The 16,107-nt window shown below is 35.1% G+C and overlaps 1 protein-coding gene across 5 annotated transcripts in view; it reads left to right on the forward strand.

Annotated features, from left to right (window-relative positions):
- The window catches only part of LOC129455480 (uncharacterized), a 54,506-nt gene that overhangs the window by 13,854 nt on the left and 24,545 nt on the right, over positions 1-16,107 (forward strand). For all 5 annotated transcript variants that reach the window (XM_073858584.1, XM_073858583.1, XM_073858586.1 and 2 more), the window contains 4 exons: positions 4,668-4,739; positions 5,447-5,576; positions 11,778-12,174; positions 13,913-13,993. In XM_073858584.1, the coding sequence (XP_073714685.1) occupies positions 4,668-4,739; positions 5,447-5,576; positions 11,778-12,174; positions 13,913-13,993 (680 nt within the window). The remainder of the gene's footprint in view (positions 1-4,667; positions 4,740-5,446; positions 5,577-11,777; positions 12,175-13,912; positions 13,994-16,107) is intronic.

Here is a 16,107-nt window from a genome sequence, read left to right on the forward strand (position 1 = left end):
GAAGTTTATACTGTAATTATGCATGCCTAGACCAAACTAGCACGCAACATATACATTATGCAAATGAGCTATGAGTGGTAACACAGTGCACCAAGCCTGAAAGTCTGCAGTTGAATAGGAACCACACATTGACCTACTTAAGCGCTGTCATTAGTTGTGTACATCTTTGAGTTGTTGGTTGGACATCAGTGTGTGGTCCTTTCACACTTCACTATCGCAGTGTTGTAATTTCTGCGGGCACGTATAAACAAACACGTGTTGCTGCACGTATGCGCATTCACCAACACTGCGGTTTGAGTCCCAGCTTAGTCGCTCATTTGCGCTAATGGGTGGTTTTGAAATGACACAGGAGGATATGAGGGTTTAAAACTCACACGAGGTAAACACCATTGTAAAACGCAAGGAATGTATTTTTTACCACGGTACAGTACGTCTCTCCTGGCTGTTAATTTCAGGCTTTCCAGATGTCTGTTCATACTGTACCTGTGTAAATCGCTGTGTCAGCTTCCTCCATCGCTTCCCTCGGGCTGTCATTTCACAATTCCTCGCTCTTTTATTCTGAGCGCTGCAGTTTGGTCTCCTTTAACTTGCAATGCAAAATCCTTACAGTACATAATGTAATGTGTTGTTAACATAAGGTAATAACATTCCATGGTAATCACTATAAACATAACACAACAAAACATGAAACAGATATATGCACATACATGGCACAAAAACATGGTTTACCTATGGAATGCTTTTTAAGGTTTATACCTTTACAGTTGAGTAGTTTAAATACTTAAAACTGTTTATTTGTTAAAAACTACAGTATATATAATATAAGTTTAAGTAACCAAGTGTATTCAGTATATATTACTTATTTTTTATATATTAAACCATTATTGTTCCTGTATTGCTCAGTAGTAGAGCATTGTGTTAATTAATTAATTTTATTAATTAGTTTCGGGTCCATGGCACGAAATTCAGCTATTTCATGACTTGAGCACAAATGTCTTTTTTGTGTCAGTCACACGAATTTCTATAAACAGTTTTTTGTGTTCATGACACGACTTTCTTTTTCGTGTCATTTTATGTATTTTTTTCATAGTTTTTTCCTATTTTCTTACGATTGTCGCTTGGGGTTGGGGTTAGAATTACTTTCTATTACATTTTTAGAAATCCTAATCCAAACCCCAACTCGGAAGAAAAACATGTAGAAACCAAAATATTAAAGTACATCCAATCCCCAAATCTAACCCCAACTGACAATGATTTAAAAATAGAAAAAAAAGTGAAAACAATACATAAAATGACACGAAAAAGAAAGTTGGGCAATGGACATGAGAAACTATTTATAGAAATTCATGCGGGTGACAAGAAAAATACATTTGTGCTCAAGGCACGAAATAACAAATACACAAATAAATTAATCAAATTTGTTTCAATAAAAATCCATCATGTTTTCATGATTTGAAAACTAAAATAAAGTGTAAAGGACGAGATATAGTACATACAGTTTACTTAGGTACTTTAGGTTTGCCGAACTTGACTATTTTAAATTGACTATTTTAACTTGACTATTTTGTCAGCAGTGCTCAAATTTGATCTGTCCTGAAAAGACGTTGATACACAGAACAAAGCCAAGTTTATTTTTACAATGCATTACAAAATGCCTGCATCATGTGGTGCACATCTTTGCATGCAGATTTTGCTAAGCAGGAAGCAAAGGACGTGATAGCTGATTTCAGCGTCACTTAAAGTGCCCATCTTATGACTGCTTTTCCACAAGTTAAATAGGTGTATGAGTTCCATAAAGCATGTTTCAAAAGGTGTTTGCTCAAAATATCTTGTAGGAAAAGATTGTTACCCATCTCTAGGAACCTCTGTTTCAGGGCATTTCAGATTGTGCCGTTTTGAGCTAGTCATTACATATTTATGAGCTGCTGCTCCTTTGATCACGCCCCACTACTAACGTCATGTGTGCGTGCATAGTGATATCGTGAGCAGTACAGACCATACTGTGTTATTATTTTATATATTATTATTATTAACGGTTTATGTTGCCAACAGACAAATCATGCAGTTTCAACAATACACTCGTTTTCCCTGGACAATGCTAACATATTCCCGTTATAAAACATTTTCAAACGCATTATTTTAGCAAATGACAGAAATTAAGACCCGGCGGGGGATGTATACTGCTTGTGGACCGCGTGCTAATTGCTAGAAGCTAGCGGGAGGTCCGGAAAGTTATAAGAGGCTCGGGGGTTAGCCTCGTCAGAGAAGCCGGGTCGGTAAGGCCCGGTCTCGGTTAGTTTGGCAAAAAACGTTTAGTTTGGCAAAGCACTATTACTTAGTTCTTGTAGAATTGTAAAATAAAGCCGTTAAATATTTTTTTTAACTTTCGAAACCACACTGTAAACTATCTAGCCTGCAAAAATATCTATATAGCCTACTGTTTACAACCAATTTTAACATCAATATACATTTAAAAGGTATCATTTACGGGATTAGCATCAATGTATGATCTCTGTTTTGAGATACAGATGCTCTAGCATCATAAATGTAGTATTTTGTGACAGAAGATGACAACATGCAAAATATAACGTGACTTCTTACCTTTTGTGTTGATACAACGATCGTGAATCGAATTCAGTCTGTTTCAGATGTGTGAATGATCCATAAAAGTCCAATAAAATACATCCAATGACATTTTTGTCCACAAATGCGTATAATCCGTGAAATATAGATACATAGTCTGTTGTTTACATCAGATTTCGCATGAAAGTCTTATCGCCTTCAATCTGATGATTATTTGCATCGTAAGACAAGATTACTCCGGGTTCCAATAACCACGCGTTAAAACTTTGTTTTTAAAAGTAGGCGGGAGTATAATCCATAATATCCAAATAGCGCTGTTATTTCAGTGAGACATGATAACAGCAGGGTATCAGCGAAGTGACTGACTGCTCTGTGCTCTCTCTAGCTCCCTCGTGGGTGGAGACCTGCGAGTGGGGTGGTGGGCGGGAAAATTCAAACTGAATGTGACGAAACGGCTAGTTACGTAACAACGGAGCTAAGTTTGAACTCGCGCAATCTGAGACTCAAGGCAAAGGACATTCAGAAACCTGTATCTCACTCAAAACAGCATGGATGGATTTTTTTCCAAGTTTGTATGCGTGTGGGAGCATCAGAGACACAAAATAACACCCCAAAACCCAGAAAAAGTGAGTTTTTCATAATATGGGCACTTTAAAGTCAGTCATCATATAGGCTAGGCTTCTTCGACTTCATGCGGCACTGCAAGAATCGAAAAGCAGATGACATCACAGTACCAGGAAAGCGATTCGAGAAATCATAAAGAGGAGTTTGCTTATCAATCGTTTTCGCGTTACTTTGATGTCATCCGTCTGCGATTCTTGCGGCACTGCATAAAGTCGAACTCACCTTATAACATTGTTTATTGCTGTCAGTAGTGATTGGTGGACTAGCGCACATAAATTTAGCGGTTATGGAGCCCCCGTCCAAGCTTGAGGCCCTAGGCATTTGCCTACTCTGCCTAGCGCCGGCCCTGAATACAGTACTATTTAGGTACAGACATGAATTAATTTGGTACCAATTTGTATCTGTAAGGTACTAATATGTGAACTCTTTAGGTGCATAGGTGTGCTTTTTTGTATCACCCGAGTGACAGCTAGAGAGCATTTTTTGACAATGTTGATCATTCGTATAATCAGTGGGACACAATGCTAAAAACTATTTAGTATATTCATGTTATTTGTGAGTGCAACACAACAAACACAACATCAGATGTTAAATAGGGATGCACCGATAGGATTTTTTGGGCCGATACCGATTAAAACAGACAACTTCTGGCCGATACCGATACCGATATTAAACGCTTGTGTACAATACTATACAGTTGGTCTATTAGCCAGTTTATTTCTGCATCAAATTATTTTTACTGAACATGGATTTGACATTAACATTCAACTGACCATATAAATATTGCTACTTCAAAAAAAAGTTGGACTTCTTTTCCCCACTAAAGTGCAGTTTGTTTCGTTTATTGTCCAAGAATTTGAGCCAGCTCAACAAAAAGTATTCTTTTGATGCTTAAGTATAGTGCACACCAGAACATTAAATCATTTTAATTGAACAACAGACATGCAACTCATTGCCTTTATGCGGTTAATTAATAAACAATCGGTATCGGCCTTTCTCGTGCTATTGCCGATGGTTTCAAATTCATCAAAAATCGGCCGATAAATATCGGCAGCCGATACATCGGTGCATCACTAATGTTAAAGCTAACCGTGTAAACTGGGATGTTGTTTATAATCAGCGTTCAAAAAAATTTTTTGACCCATTTTCGTGAGATTTCCCCCCTTTTTATACATGAAGGTCACAATTTCTATATCCCTGCTTATTTTTATACTAATAAATACAGGATCTTAGATTGATCTTGCCAGGTTTGTTGTTTCTTGACAATTTATCTTTGACATTTAATGTAGTTTATTTGTTCCTGGGTTTTTTTATTAAAAAAAGAGAAATTATACCTGGCTTTCATTCAAAAGAGATTTGTTTAAGGCTTTATTTATCCACTATGATGGCTCTCAGTACAGATATCTTACAGTAATCTTTTGTGATGTTTGACCTAAAGTTATTGTACATTCATTTTTCAGAGCTGGATTTAAACAGATTAGATGGTGACACCGTGTGCCCACCCATGAAGAATGGACAAGATGACCTTCCAGGTGATATACTATACAAAGCTTTTTTAATAATCAACGTGGAAGCACTTGAATCCACTATCTCTGCTTTCTAAACTATAATCTTCAAATTTTCAGTTTTGGTTGGCAAAACATTAAGCTGTATGCTCTTCTACAGCTTTGGTACAAAGCTGTTTGTTTTCATTAAGTAAAGATGCTGAAGCCACTGGTTGCCATGTTTCAAAACATCTTAAGATCTCAAATGAGGCAAATAAAACTTTGGTCTCTGGCTGCAGTGGAAACACATCTTGCTCAGCAAGATCTTAATTGGTTGCGACTCCTTTGCTTTTAACCAATAATGCGAAAGGTGCAACCTCAAATCACAAACATGTGCTGCTGAGTGCAGGCTGGAAACTGAGAGTAAGCAAGAGTAAGCAAGTTTTATAGGCTTGACAAAAAATGCAATCTTAAGTCTAGGTTCTTGTTTAAAGAAAAAGACCTGCGGGACATTTTTTCTGCTTATGTACAGTATACAATGCTTTGCAACCTGAAACATAAAATATAAACATTTTCTGGGTTAATTTAACCCAACGTATTGAGTTCGTCCCTTTTTGACCCAAAGCTTGGTTCGAAAATAATTGTTAGGTCTGTGTAGTCTGAACAGCAGAAAAGCATCAGAATTTGGCGAACCAGATAAAAACTATGTTTATAAATGGCTTGAAGGTTATGACAGTAACATTTGTGTGTTGCAGGGTTCGATTTGATCACTCAGTTTCAGTTAGATGTCATTCCTATGAGAGGTGTTAGAAAGGTTGAAGGTTCGACTCCTCTGCAGGTGGCGTACAGACTCGACAGAGAAGCCAACTTCCAGATTCCAACCAGGTAATTATAAACCCCATTACTCTTAAAAACGGAAAACACACATACACAAACTACTGTATGAACACAAACCATGTCTTGATGTGCCAACACAACACAAGTAAAACTGCACAACCCAGCAAGTAATAGCCGTCATTTTACCCAATGTAGTCCGACTATGAGTTACCCACTTCTAGACAAAATAAACTTTTTGCCAAAACGACTTGTGAGATTTATGATATTCCGTCATGTAAGTCAGGGTTTCCCAAACTGGGGTTCTTAAAGCCCCTGGTGGTTCGCGAGGGAATTTCATGGGAGAATTGATCAAAATAATTATTTTACAATTAAATCATAAAATGTAATAAATATATTTAAAAATAAAAATCTAAATAAACACAAAAATTATATATTTTTATTTAATCTGATTGTCATGTAACCATTACACAACACTATGGCCGTTTCCCAACCCAAAGGCTGCAGCCTCCGGAGGTCGCATATGCAGGATGCATACGTCATCAATTCTGATTTATTTAAGTTAGTAAACTGAGCATTACATTTGCAAATCAAAAGTATATTACGACAATTTACGATCAACTAAGAATATTAGTCAACTTTATTATTGCTATTGTTCTAAAAACTTCTTGATGGCGTAAGCTGCCTTCGAATGCGACCTCCGGAGACTGCAGCTTTCGGATTGAAACGACCTTATTAGAAAATTTAGGAGCTCATTCAAAATGGACAAATACGTGTTATGTACCAGTAAAAGAAAATTACTACATGATGGTTCAATAACATTTAATAATAACATTAACTCTTTCCCCGCCATTGACGAGTTATCTTGTCAATTAAGAGAAAACATTTGCATGAAATTAACCTTTTTCTTGATGAGGTTTTATGGTTATCTGTAATAACGCGATTATCCACTAGATACACCTTACCCAATATATAAAAAAATAAAGCAAAAAATATCTGTTAATTTTATACTCCATGTTTTGATAATCTTTAGCTTTTTGCTAAAAACATTTTTTTGAAGAAAATAATCCATATTTTAAAGTTTATAAGGAGTGAAAAAATATAGATAGGATGAAATGTTCTGTTTTGTTTCTTTGTTTGTTTGAAAGCAGAGGATCTGTTCTTTCATTTAATATATTTTTATGTTTATATATATATATATATTTAGAAGAAATTTTTCCTGAAAGGCATTTTGTGAATCTTTTGTAAAAAAAATCATAAAAAAAATTGCTGGCGGGCAACTTTAAAAATGAGTTAACTATGTAAAATACTGCTGATAAAAACTTTAAAATGAATGAAAAAATTATGTTTTAACATGTTTAACATAAGTTGAACATGCAAATGTGCTATTAAATCATTTAAATATATCTTAAAATGTCATTGGGTACTTTAAGTAAATAATTTAGGGCAAGGGTTTGACTGACAAAAAGATTTGAAAATGTAAGTCAACAGTGATTACAAGGTTTATTTATTATTATTATTATTATTTTAAATGTGGGTTATGGTTAGACTTCTTTTAAATTTTCTCTAACAGCCCAAATTTTGCTTTGTTTAAGCCTAGACATCAGGGCTGTGTTTGGACAGCTATTAGACATATTTTAAATGCAAAATGATGTTCTGAGAACGTGCATTCAAATCAATATAAGGTTCAGTGCTAAAAATGTCCCACAAGCAACCTTGTTCAAATATGTGATCTTGTTTCAGGTGTTACATTATTACAGGTGAGACACAGGTGTTTTCAACCTCTGGACAGCTTATAATAATGCCAAACCAACTTGTCTGAACTCATATAGCAGAACACAGCACACCCTATACAGCCAATCAGCCTTCCTCACATTTTTTTATTCCTTTTTTGGAAATTTGTTATACATGTAGCTTGAGAAACAGACTTGACCTCTACCAGTCCAACAGACACGGTCAGATTTGTATTTGGTATAATGCTGTACACTGAAAAAAACAACTTATAAAATTTAAAAATTTAAAAATCCTCGTAACAATTTGCACAAACTTTTTTTAAGTAAAATTTACTGTTTTTTTAAGTACAACTTACCTACTAAAATCAAATAAAATCTACTTAATAGTGCACAAAAAACATATTTTAATTAATTACGTAAATGTTATTTCATTCTTTTTTTTAGAAGTTAGATTTATTTTAATCGTTTAGGTAAAGTCTATTCGTTTTTTTTATTTTTATTGAAGCATAGCTGTTCTAAAAATATTAAGTAAATCGTATTGACTATGTTGTTTTCTTTAACATAGTTCTATAGACTTAGTTATTTTTAGTGTTATAAATGGCATTATAACACAGAAACGCACACAAACTGGGTTTTTGACTTGCATTGTCACCACTGTGGAGAGAATTACAATATAATATTATAAACACGGTTCATGTAAAAAAAAAAACACTGATCACCTGAAAGGTGACTTCAAAATTATCATTTACAACAAAACAGCATCAATAATATAAGAGCTTGAACCTATATGACATTTTATTAACAAATATTTAAGTAGTTAAATTCTTATCAGTTCTTATTCTTTGATAAAGCTTAAAAAATAAAAATATTCAGGTGCAAAGGATTATGGGTTTCCCTTACAACATGTGCAAATAAATTTAAGTTAATTTTACTTGATTTTTTTTAGTAATGTTTAATATTCTTAAGTAACTAAGATTTTTTACTTGAAAGATTTTGATTAAAATTTACTTAATTATTTTAGGACTATGTGCAGTGACAATAAAACAGTTAAATAATACAAGAAAATATCTAATATGACTTACTATTCCCACACAATTCATTTTCTACATTAATTAATTGTGTATTTATCATCATTTTACTTAGGAAAATCTAGTTCTCAATAAATGTTAATATTATTATGTAGAAATTATGAGAGTTAATCTAATATATATTACTACACCAAAAAAAAATTTCAGTGTATGGATACCATATATGAGTCACAATTTATTAGTTCATGAAAGTAAAGCTAATTCAAGACAAATCAAGGAGGATAATTGTTCAAATCATCACAGAAGTGCTTGGATAAAATTGATTTAATCTCAGTGAATACAGTAAAAAAAAAAAACGTACTGTATCATCAGAAAGTTATTATCATTACCAACCACATCTTTAATATCAAATGGTTAATCTGCTTGTCTTTAAAGTACTTTTTGACCATTTGACCGTTTGTTGCCTCATAGAAACGCCCATAGAGAAGGTAAATTCTTGAGACACAAAGTGGCCTTTATTTATTTTACAAGCCAACAGGAAACTTCATATTTATGGTTGTGCCTTGATCCATTTACAAGCTGGTTAAAGGATATTATAACTTCATTTGTAAGAGTGTCTCTGGCTGTTAAAACACCACACGGGGTCAAACCCAGAAAGGCTCTGTGTCCGGCCGGATAAGGTAATTGATTCTCAGATAGCGTGTTATTTGTGGCCCCCGCACCAGGTCTCTTTGAAACAAGTCACGGGCCAGAGAGAAGCTTTGAAGATAAAGGGACACTTGGCTCTGATCCATCTGCTATTCATGAGTCAATATCAGAGCAGACCTGGAGAAAGATGCTTTGTGTTTATAATTCAGGGCTGTTACCTTGATGAAGATGATGATGATGGAGATGAAATTGGTGCGTAGGCTGACAGATAACAAAAACATGCTTTGTGATGGCAACTTTATGACGATTTTGACTAACAAATCTATAAATAAGATATCTTAATTTTGCATAATTCAGCATTTACATTTCACATCATTTTACAATCTACACATTCATATAGCCAATCCCAGGTTTAATCTATTACGCCATAGATGTGTTTATAGTCGGGGTACTTTCTTAAAAAAAAAAATCAAATTAAAATAACATTGCACTCACTTATCCAAATCTCAAGTCTAAAATAACATTGCACTCACTTATCCAAATCTCAAGTCTAAATGTCGTATGTTGAACTCTTTCCCCAACATTGACAAGTTATCTCGAGAAAACATTTGCATAAAAAAAGTGTTCCTGATGAATTTTTATGTTAATCTGCAATACTGAGATTATTCACTAGATGGCGCTTACTATGGGTTTACACCAGAGCGAGTTCAACGATTTGCACGAGTAGATTACATACAAAGTCAATGCAAAGATGCGTTCAGACGTGTCCTCGTGTGGGGCGATGCGAATGACGCTAAGGGTGGTGCGTTTATCGCGAAAACACGTGCTATTCGCCTCAAATTCGAAAATATTCAATTTGAGCGAAAAATTCGCATGCCATGAAGTTAAATCCCGCGAGTAATCTAGAGCGAGTAATGCGATGCCCCGCGTTTGGTGTGTACGTAGCATTACACTTGGCGCGATGTACATGTACCCAATTTATAAAAAAACTGAAGCAAAAACGTTATTTACTAATTTTAAACTCTATGTATATTTTGAGAATCCTTCTGAATCTGATCACTAACAAAATTCCTTCACAAAAATGCAATTATTTCATCTTTTTGCTAAAGAATTTTATATTTTTAAAGAAAAATACCCATATTTAAGAGTTAAAATAGAGTTAAAAAAAATAGATAGGGTTAAACGTTTTTTTTCCTGTTTTGTTTGTTTATTGTTTGTTTTAAAGCAGATGATCGGTTCTTTCATTTGATATATTTGTATTTTTATATATTTTTAGAAGAAAAGCCATTTTGTCCAACGTTTGTGAAAATCACAAAAATAAGTCTAGCGGGCAACTTTTCAAAAAAAGGCTGGCGGGGAATGAGTTAAAGAGCCAGTAAGATTCAAATTTTAAGCATCCTATCAATGTTTATAAGTCCCGGAAAACAGGTTTAAGTGCATGCAAGGTCAAAAAACACTGTAATTTTCTCAATATATTAATTTAAAATTACCTCATTTCTCAGAGATCCCCAAAGGATTCGTGTGAAGTCGTTCAACGACTCAGTCTGCCTAAACCCCACCTTTCAGTAGCCTACTCTGCTGTGATTGGTCAACTGACAGAAGGTCTGCACAGATCAGTGGCACAGACCAACAATAGTGCAACATGTGTTGACCTAGTGCTAACATGATTTACTGATAAGACATTATCGACATCAATACACATCATTCATCATTAATCCAAGCAATAAAAACGACGACAGAGATTAACGTTTTTACACTCATTTAAGCATTTATGTAAGCTAACAGGGTCAAAGCAAAACCGTAAGTGCAGCATGCAATAGCCGCTTGCTAACGTGAATCTCTGACAGTATATTAAGTATTTGAAAAACAACATCAATACACATCATTCATCAATAGTCCAGGTTATAAAAACGATGACAGACGTTAACATTTTTACATTCATTTAAGCAAGTATGTAGCTAGATGCTACCTTTAAAGGCGCTATAGAAATAAAAAAGTTTTTTATTATTATTATTATTATAAATCCCTCCGTTAAAAATAAATTTTAACAACTGATTCTTCACAGCCAAACGTTTAGTATATCCCTCCCTGAAAAAGTAATTTTAACCACTGATTCTTCACAGCCAAACGTTTAGTATATCCCTCCTTGAAAAAGTAATTTTAACCACCGATTCTTCATAGCCAAACGTTTAGTATATCCCTCCTTGAAAAAGTAATTTTAACTACAGATTCTTTATATAAAAACGTTTAGTATATCACTCCTTGAAAAAGTCATTTTAACCACTGATTCTTCACAGCCAAACGTTTAGTATATCCCTCCTTGAAAAAGTCATTTTAACCACTGATTCTTCACAGCCAAACGTTTAGTATATCCCTCCTTGAAAAAGTAATTTTGACCACTGATTCTTCACAGCCAAACGTTTAGTATATCCCTCCTTGAAAAAGTAATTTTAACTACAGATTCTTTTTATATCTTCACCCTTTGGTAGTGAAACAACACAAACTGAAAACAGCGTGATATGACGTTTACACACTAACTAGCTGTGGGCAGGTCATAGTTTTTGTTTCTCCCGTGGGCACGGCTGTATGTGGAGATTATTATGCAAAGTGTTTGTATTACGTGGATAAAGACAGGCAGGAGATTCAATCCATATGACCACTCATTTCAGCGATTCAGATTCGACTCCCTACTTTAGAAGCCAATAACTTAATTAATCGTGCACTTTTTGGTTCAACTACTTTGCACACTGTTTACATTGATGGACAGCTACATGACACACTGCAATTTTCGATTTTGGATCTGTGTCGCTCTTTAATATACATATATATTTGTTTCCCATCAGGTTGAACTTTCCAAGAGGCTTTCCCGATGAATATTCCTTCATGGCCACCTTTCGCATGATTAAAAGCACAGTGAAAAAGGTGTGGAACATCTGGCAGGTTGTGGATGAGGACGGTTTAAAGCATGCCGGCATGCGTCTCAATGGAGACCAGCAGGCGCTGGAGTTTTTTCTCACCACTATGGAAGGAGACCTCCAGACCGTCACGTTTCCAGGCCTCTCCGTTCTCTTCAACACCAAATGGCACAAAGTGATGATTGGCGTTGAGAAGGAACTGGTGACCCTGTACGTCGACTGTCAGCCGGTGGACCAGAAACCCATCAAGAGGAAAGGATACGTCAACACGGAGGGAGACACTCTGATTGGACGGCTGGATTCGGACCCCAATACCTCTGTAGTGGTAAGAATCAACTGCTTAATGATCTTTTATATGCATCGTTTACATTTACAGTTTTGTATGGCTTTCATCCGATAGCTGGAACGCACAGTCTTCGGTTTGTCTATTGCACTGATTTACTGTTCCTATAGGACATCCTGCTGTATTTGATGAATGTTACTGCCACACTGTACCTGTCAATCACATCCATTGCAGTCTGTACCTGTGATAAATGTGACTGTCAGTCTGTGGCACACGGTCTTATGAGTGTTACCATCCGTCAGTGTAAGTGCCAGACTGCAGACGCTCAGCAGCGTGTCTCCTCCTGTCAGAGCGATGGATAAAAACAGATCTGAATCAAACCTCACAGCCAAGGAAACACAAATCAGATTTATGAAAATACTACAGACACACAGGCTAGTGCTTGGGAGAATTGTGATACAGTATGCTTTCTTTTTTTTTAAACATGATACAGTTTACACACAGGTAAAAATACTTTAGTATTTAGAAAGTATTTGCAACTATAGTGTAGTATCTTATAGAAATTATATTGCAATATAGATACTTACGTATTCTGTAGTGTTAACTACAAAAGATCTGGGGGGATACTTTTTTATATAGTCTACTCAAAACTTTTTTCTTTGATTTGTTGATTTTTATTTTGTTTTACTTGTTGATATGTTTTATCATTGTTTAAAATGTTATCATACATAAAACGAGCCAAGCTAATATAAAAATACGTAATAAATACAAAATACATAATTGAGACTATTATTAGAATGTGCTTTGGCGGGCAACTCACCGACTCAGTGCGGGCACCATGTTGGAGACCACTGCGATAGATAAACTGTACTTGATACTGTTTATAAAGTTTTATTGGTCACATACACAAGCACACTGTAAAAAAATATATCAAATCAACATATATTTTTATGTTACTTTAAAATGATGGTTTGTACTAGCGCAAGCTGTTAGTGAATCTGGCCCATAATGTGTTAAAGGTGCAGTGTGTAACTTTTTGGAGGATCTCTTAACAGAAATGCAATATAATATACATAACTGTATTATCAGTGGTGTATAAAGACCTTACTTAATGATCTGTTCAATTTTTATTACCTTAGAATGAGACGTTTTTATACACATACACCGAGGGTCCCTTTACATGGAAGTCACCATTTTGTGCCGCCATGTTTCTACAGAAGTCCTTAGCAGACAAACTTTTTTACTAAGTTGTCTCCGAAGATTACATGTTTGTCCTGTGGCGGCTACCGTAGCTTCTCTACGTTCTCGTTAGTTGCAATTTACAACCTCACCCCTAGATGCCGCCAGAATGTACACACTGCACCTTTAAAAGCATAACACACAAACATGTGTAAAAAAATGAACACATCCCTTCTTAGTGCGTAGATGATTATGTGATTGCATGTATATTTGCTCTTAAAAGTCATAATTTTTTCTGCTTTTTTCAAATGGTTATATTTGTAATTATTTTAATAAGTTGGTATTTGTTGTCATGGATCATTAAGTGTTCCTTACAGGCTATAACAATATCATATTTTGTGTCTTATACAGCTAAAAACCATGATTTCCTGCTGTTCAAATTAGTCGGTGTCAATTCTATTACTCTGTTACCAATCATGAATTACTGCTCATGAATGTAATTCCTTCATAAGATTCATTTAAGATGATTTTATCACTAGCAGCATACAGTAAACACATAAGTTTGTCCTATAATAATGTGTGTTTGTTGTGTGTTGTTCAGTTTGAGTTGCAGTGGATGCTGATTCATTGCGACCCAAAAAGAGCTCAGAGAGAAAACTGCCTTGAACTTCCTGTGACTGAGGTAACCAAACTTTTATCATCATATTGTGCGAGTAACTTGCCAATCAGATGTTGAGGCCTACTTTGCATACTATCCATCCCACATAGTATTTAATATTAGTATTTGTGTGTCCCAAATCATAGTATTTTGAAATGAGTATCCTTGAGTACCCAGATGGTCTACTATTTACAGTGAAAATTTGAAGTGCATATCAATGCACACTCATTAGGGTGATATTACCCACAACTCATTGCAAAATGGAGGAGATTAGCAATGTTAAATTGAATAAATAAATTAAATAAGCTAAACTAAATTTATAATTTTAACTATGTAGGAAACATATAGTAAGAAATAATATCTGTTTAAAGAAAAACTGAAGCACAAGGAATAGTTATATGTTGATGAGTGTGATCATTATCGTTCACTATGTGCATCTAGGCAACACTGGTCAATTTCATTATGAGGTGATATTTCATTGTAGTTACACACTAAAATGTATGAAATGTCCCATAGCAAATACAGCACATATTTAGTATGAGGTGTGTAGTATGGGGATTTTTAGACATATAAAAACCGAGGCTGTGTTTGAAATAGCCCCCTATACCCTTAAATAGTGCACTATTTTAAGCAACATAAATTTTTAGTGGTGTCTCCCCACATTCAACCACACAATGCACCGCAATAATGAGTGTTCAACCGATGAACACTCACAACTCGCCTGAGGCTCATCCGGATGAATTCTCACGTCTCGGCAGAAGATTGCACCCACATTACAGTGCTTCCGGCAAGCTTCCCCCTGCATCCCAATTCGAATACTATCAGTCCTAAATAGTAGTCAAAATTAAATTGAGTATGTCCCATCTCTGTTAATGCACTAACATTTCCATACTTTTCCATAACATAAACTGTAAATACTTTAAGGGCATATATAGTATTCACATTCGAATAAGATATTAGTTAAGTCATGTAGGGAATAGTGAGTCAGGGTATAGGGAGCTATTTTGAATTCAATTCAATTCAATTTTATTTATATAGCGCTTTTCACAATACTTAATTGTTTCAAAGCAGCTTTACATTAATAGAAGCAGTAAAAGCACAGAAAAACGACAGATAGCACAACATAATACACGATAGCATAAGCAGTCAAATTTGCTGCGGCTATGACTCGACATTATAAGCGAGCGTATTACTAATGTAACGTCTAGAAGAAGAAGCTAAGTTAAGCCCAAGCAGGCTGCCTCCCCGGGCTAAAAAACCCCCTAGGAGAAAAAAAACAAAAACCCCGGGCTGTTTAGCCGAGGAAATAAAAAAAGTCCTAGGAGGGAAAAACCCTTGGGAGATATATATGTATATACACACATATAAACGGATAAGGCACAGCCAGACTCAGATCTGTGGTTACTGGTTAGGTATTTCTAGGTTTGAAAAATGTTACAGTTTCTATTATGGCCTTGCCTTCTAATGTATTGAAAGAACTTTGACTCGTTCCTCAATAAAAAAAAAAAAAAATTACTCACATTCTACTGAACCCAGAGCAGTGCTTTAAGATTCATTTATTTGTTGTATGTAATTGTGTAACCGCTTTAAAGGGACTATAAGTAGGATTTCAACTGTTTTATTAATTAAAATCAATGACTTTATTCATAAATATTTCCTCATTGGTGTCAAATGACCTCTGCCAGTGATCTGACTTTTCTTTGTAAGCTTAGAATTTCTTCTCTTTACTTACATTGAACGGGTAAGTCCAAGGAGGCTTACATGCCGTTCTGCCATATTGATAAACTATAATAGCAAAAAAAAAAGCACTAGCCTACCAATATGTTTCCATAACACATTTTCATTCAGAACACGTGAACCAGCTTAAACGGACAAGGAGATCAGTGATTACATAACTGCTGTAGTTGCTACGTGCCTTTGGAAAAGCGAGGCGCTAGAGAGCACTATTCGTTTGAATGCAACATACAATTTCACCCCTAGATGGGGGTAAATCCTACTTACTGTCCCTTTAACAAAGGCTTGGAGCTTTTATACTCATTGCATTTGGCTCAAAACAGGCTTTAAAGAAATTATTGACAGAATGTACTGCAAGCGTTCACATATTAGCAGTGATGCTAGCTACGCTAGTCGCCTCAGGA

Source organism: Misgurnus anguillicaudatus, chromosome 20, assembly GCF_027580225.2.
Source record: "Misgurnus anguillicaudatus chromosome 20, ASM2758022v2, whole genome shotgun sequence".
NCBI lineage: Eukaryota > Metazoa > Chordata > Actinopteri > Cypriniformes > Cobitidae > Misgurnus > Misgurnus anguillicaudatus.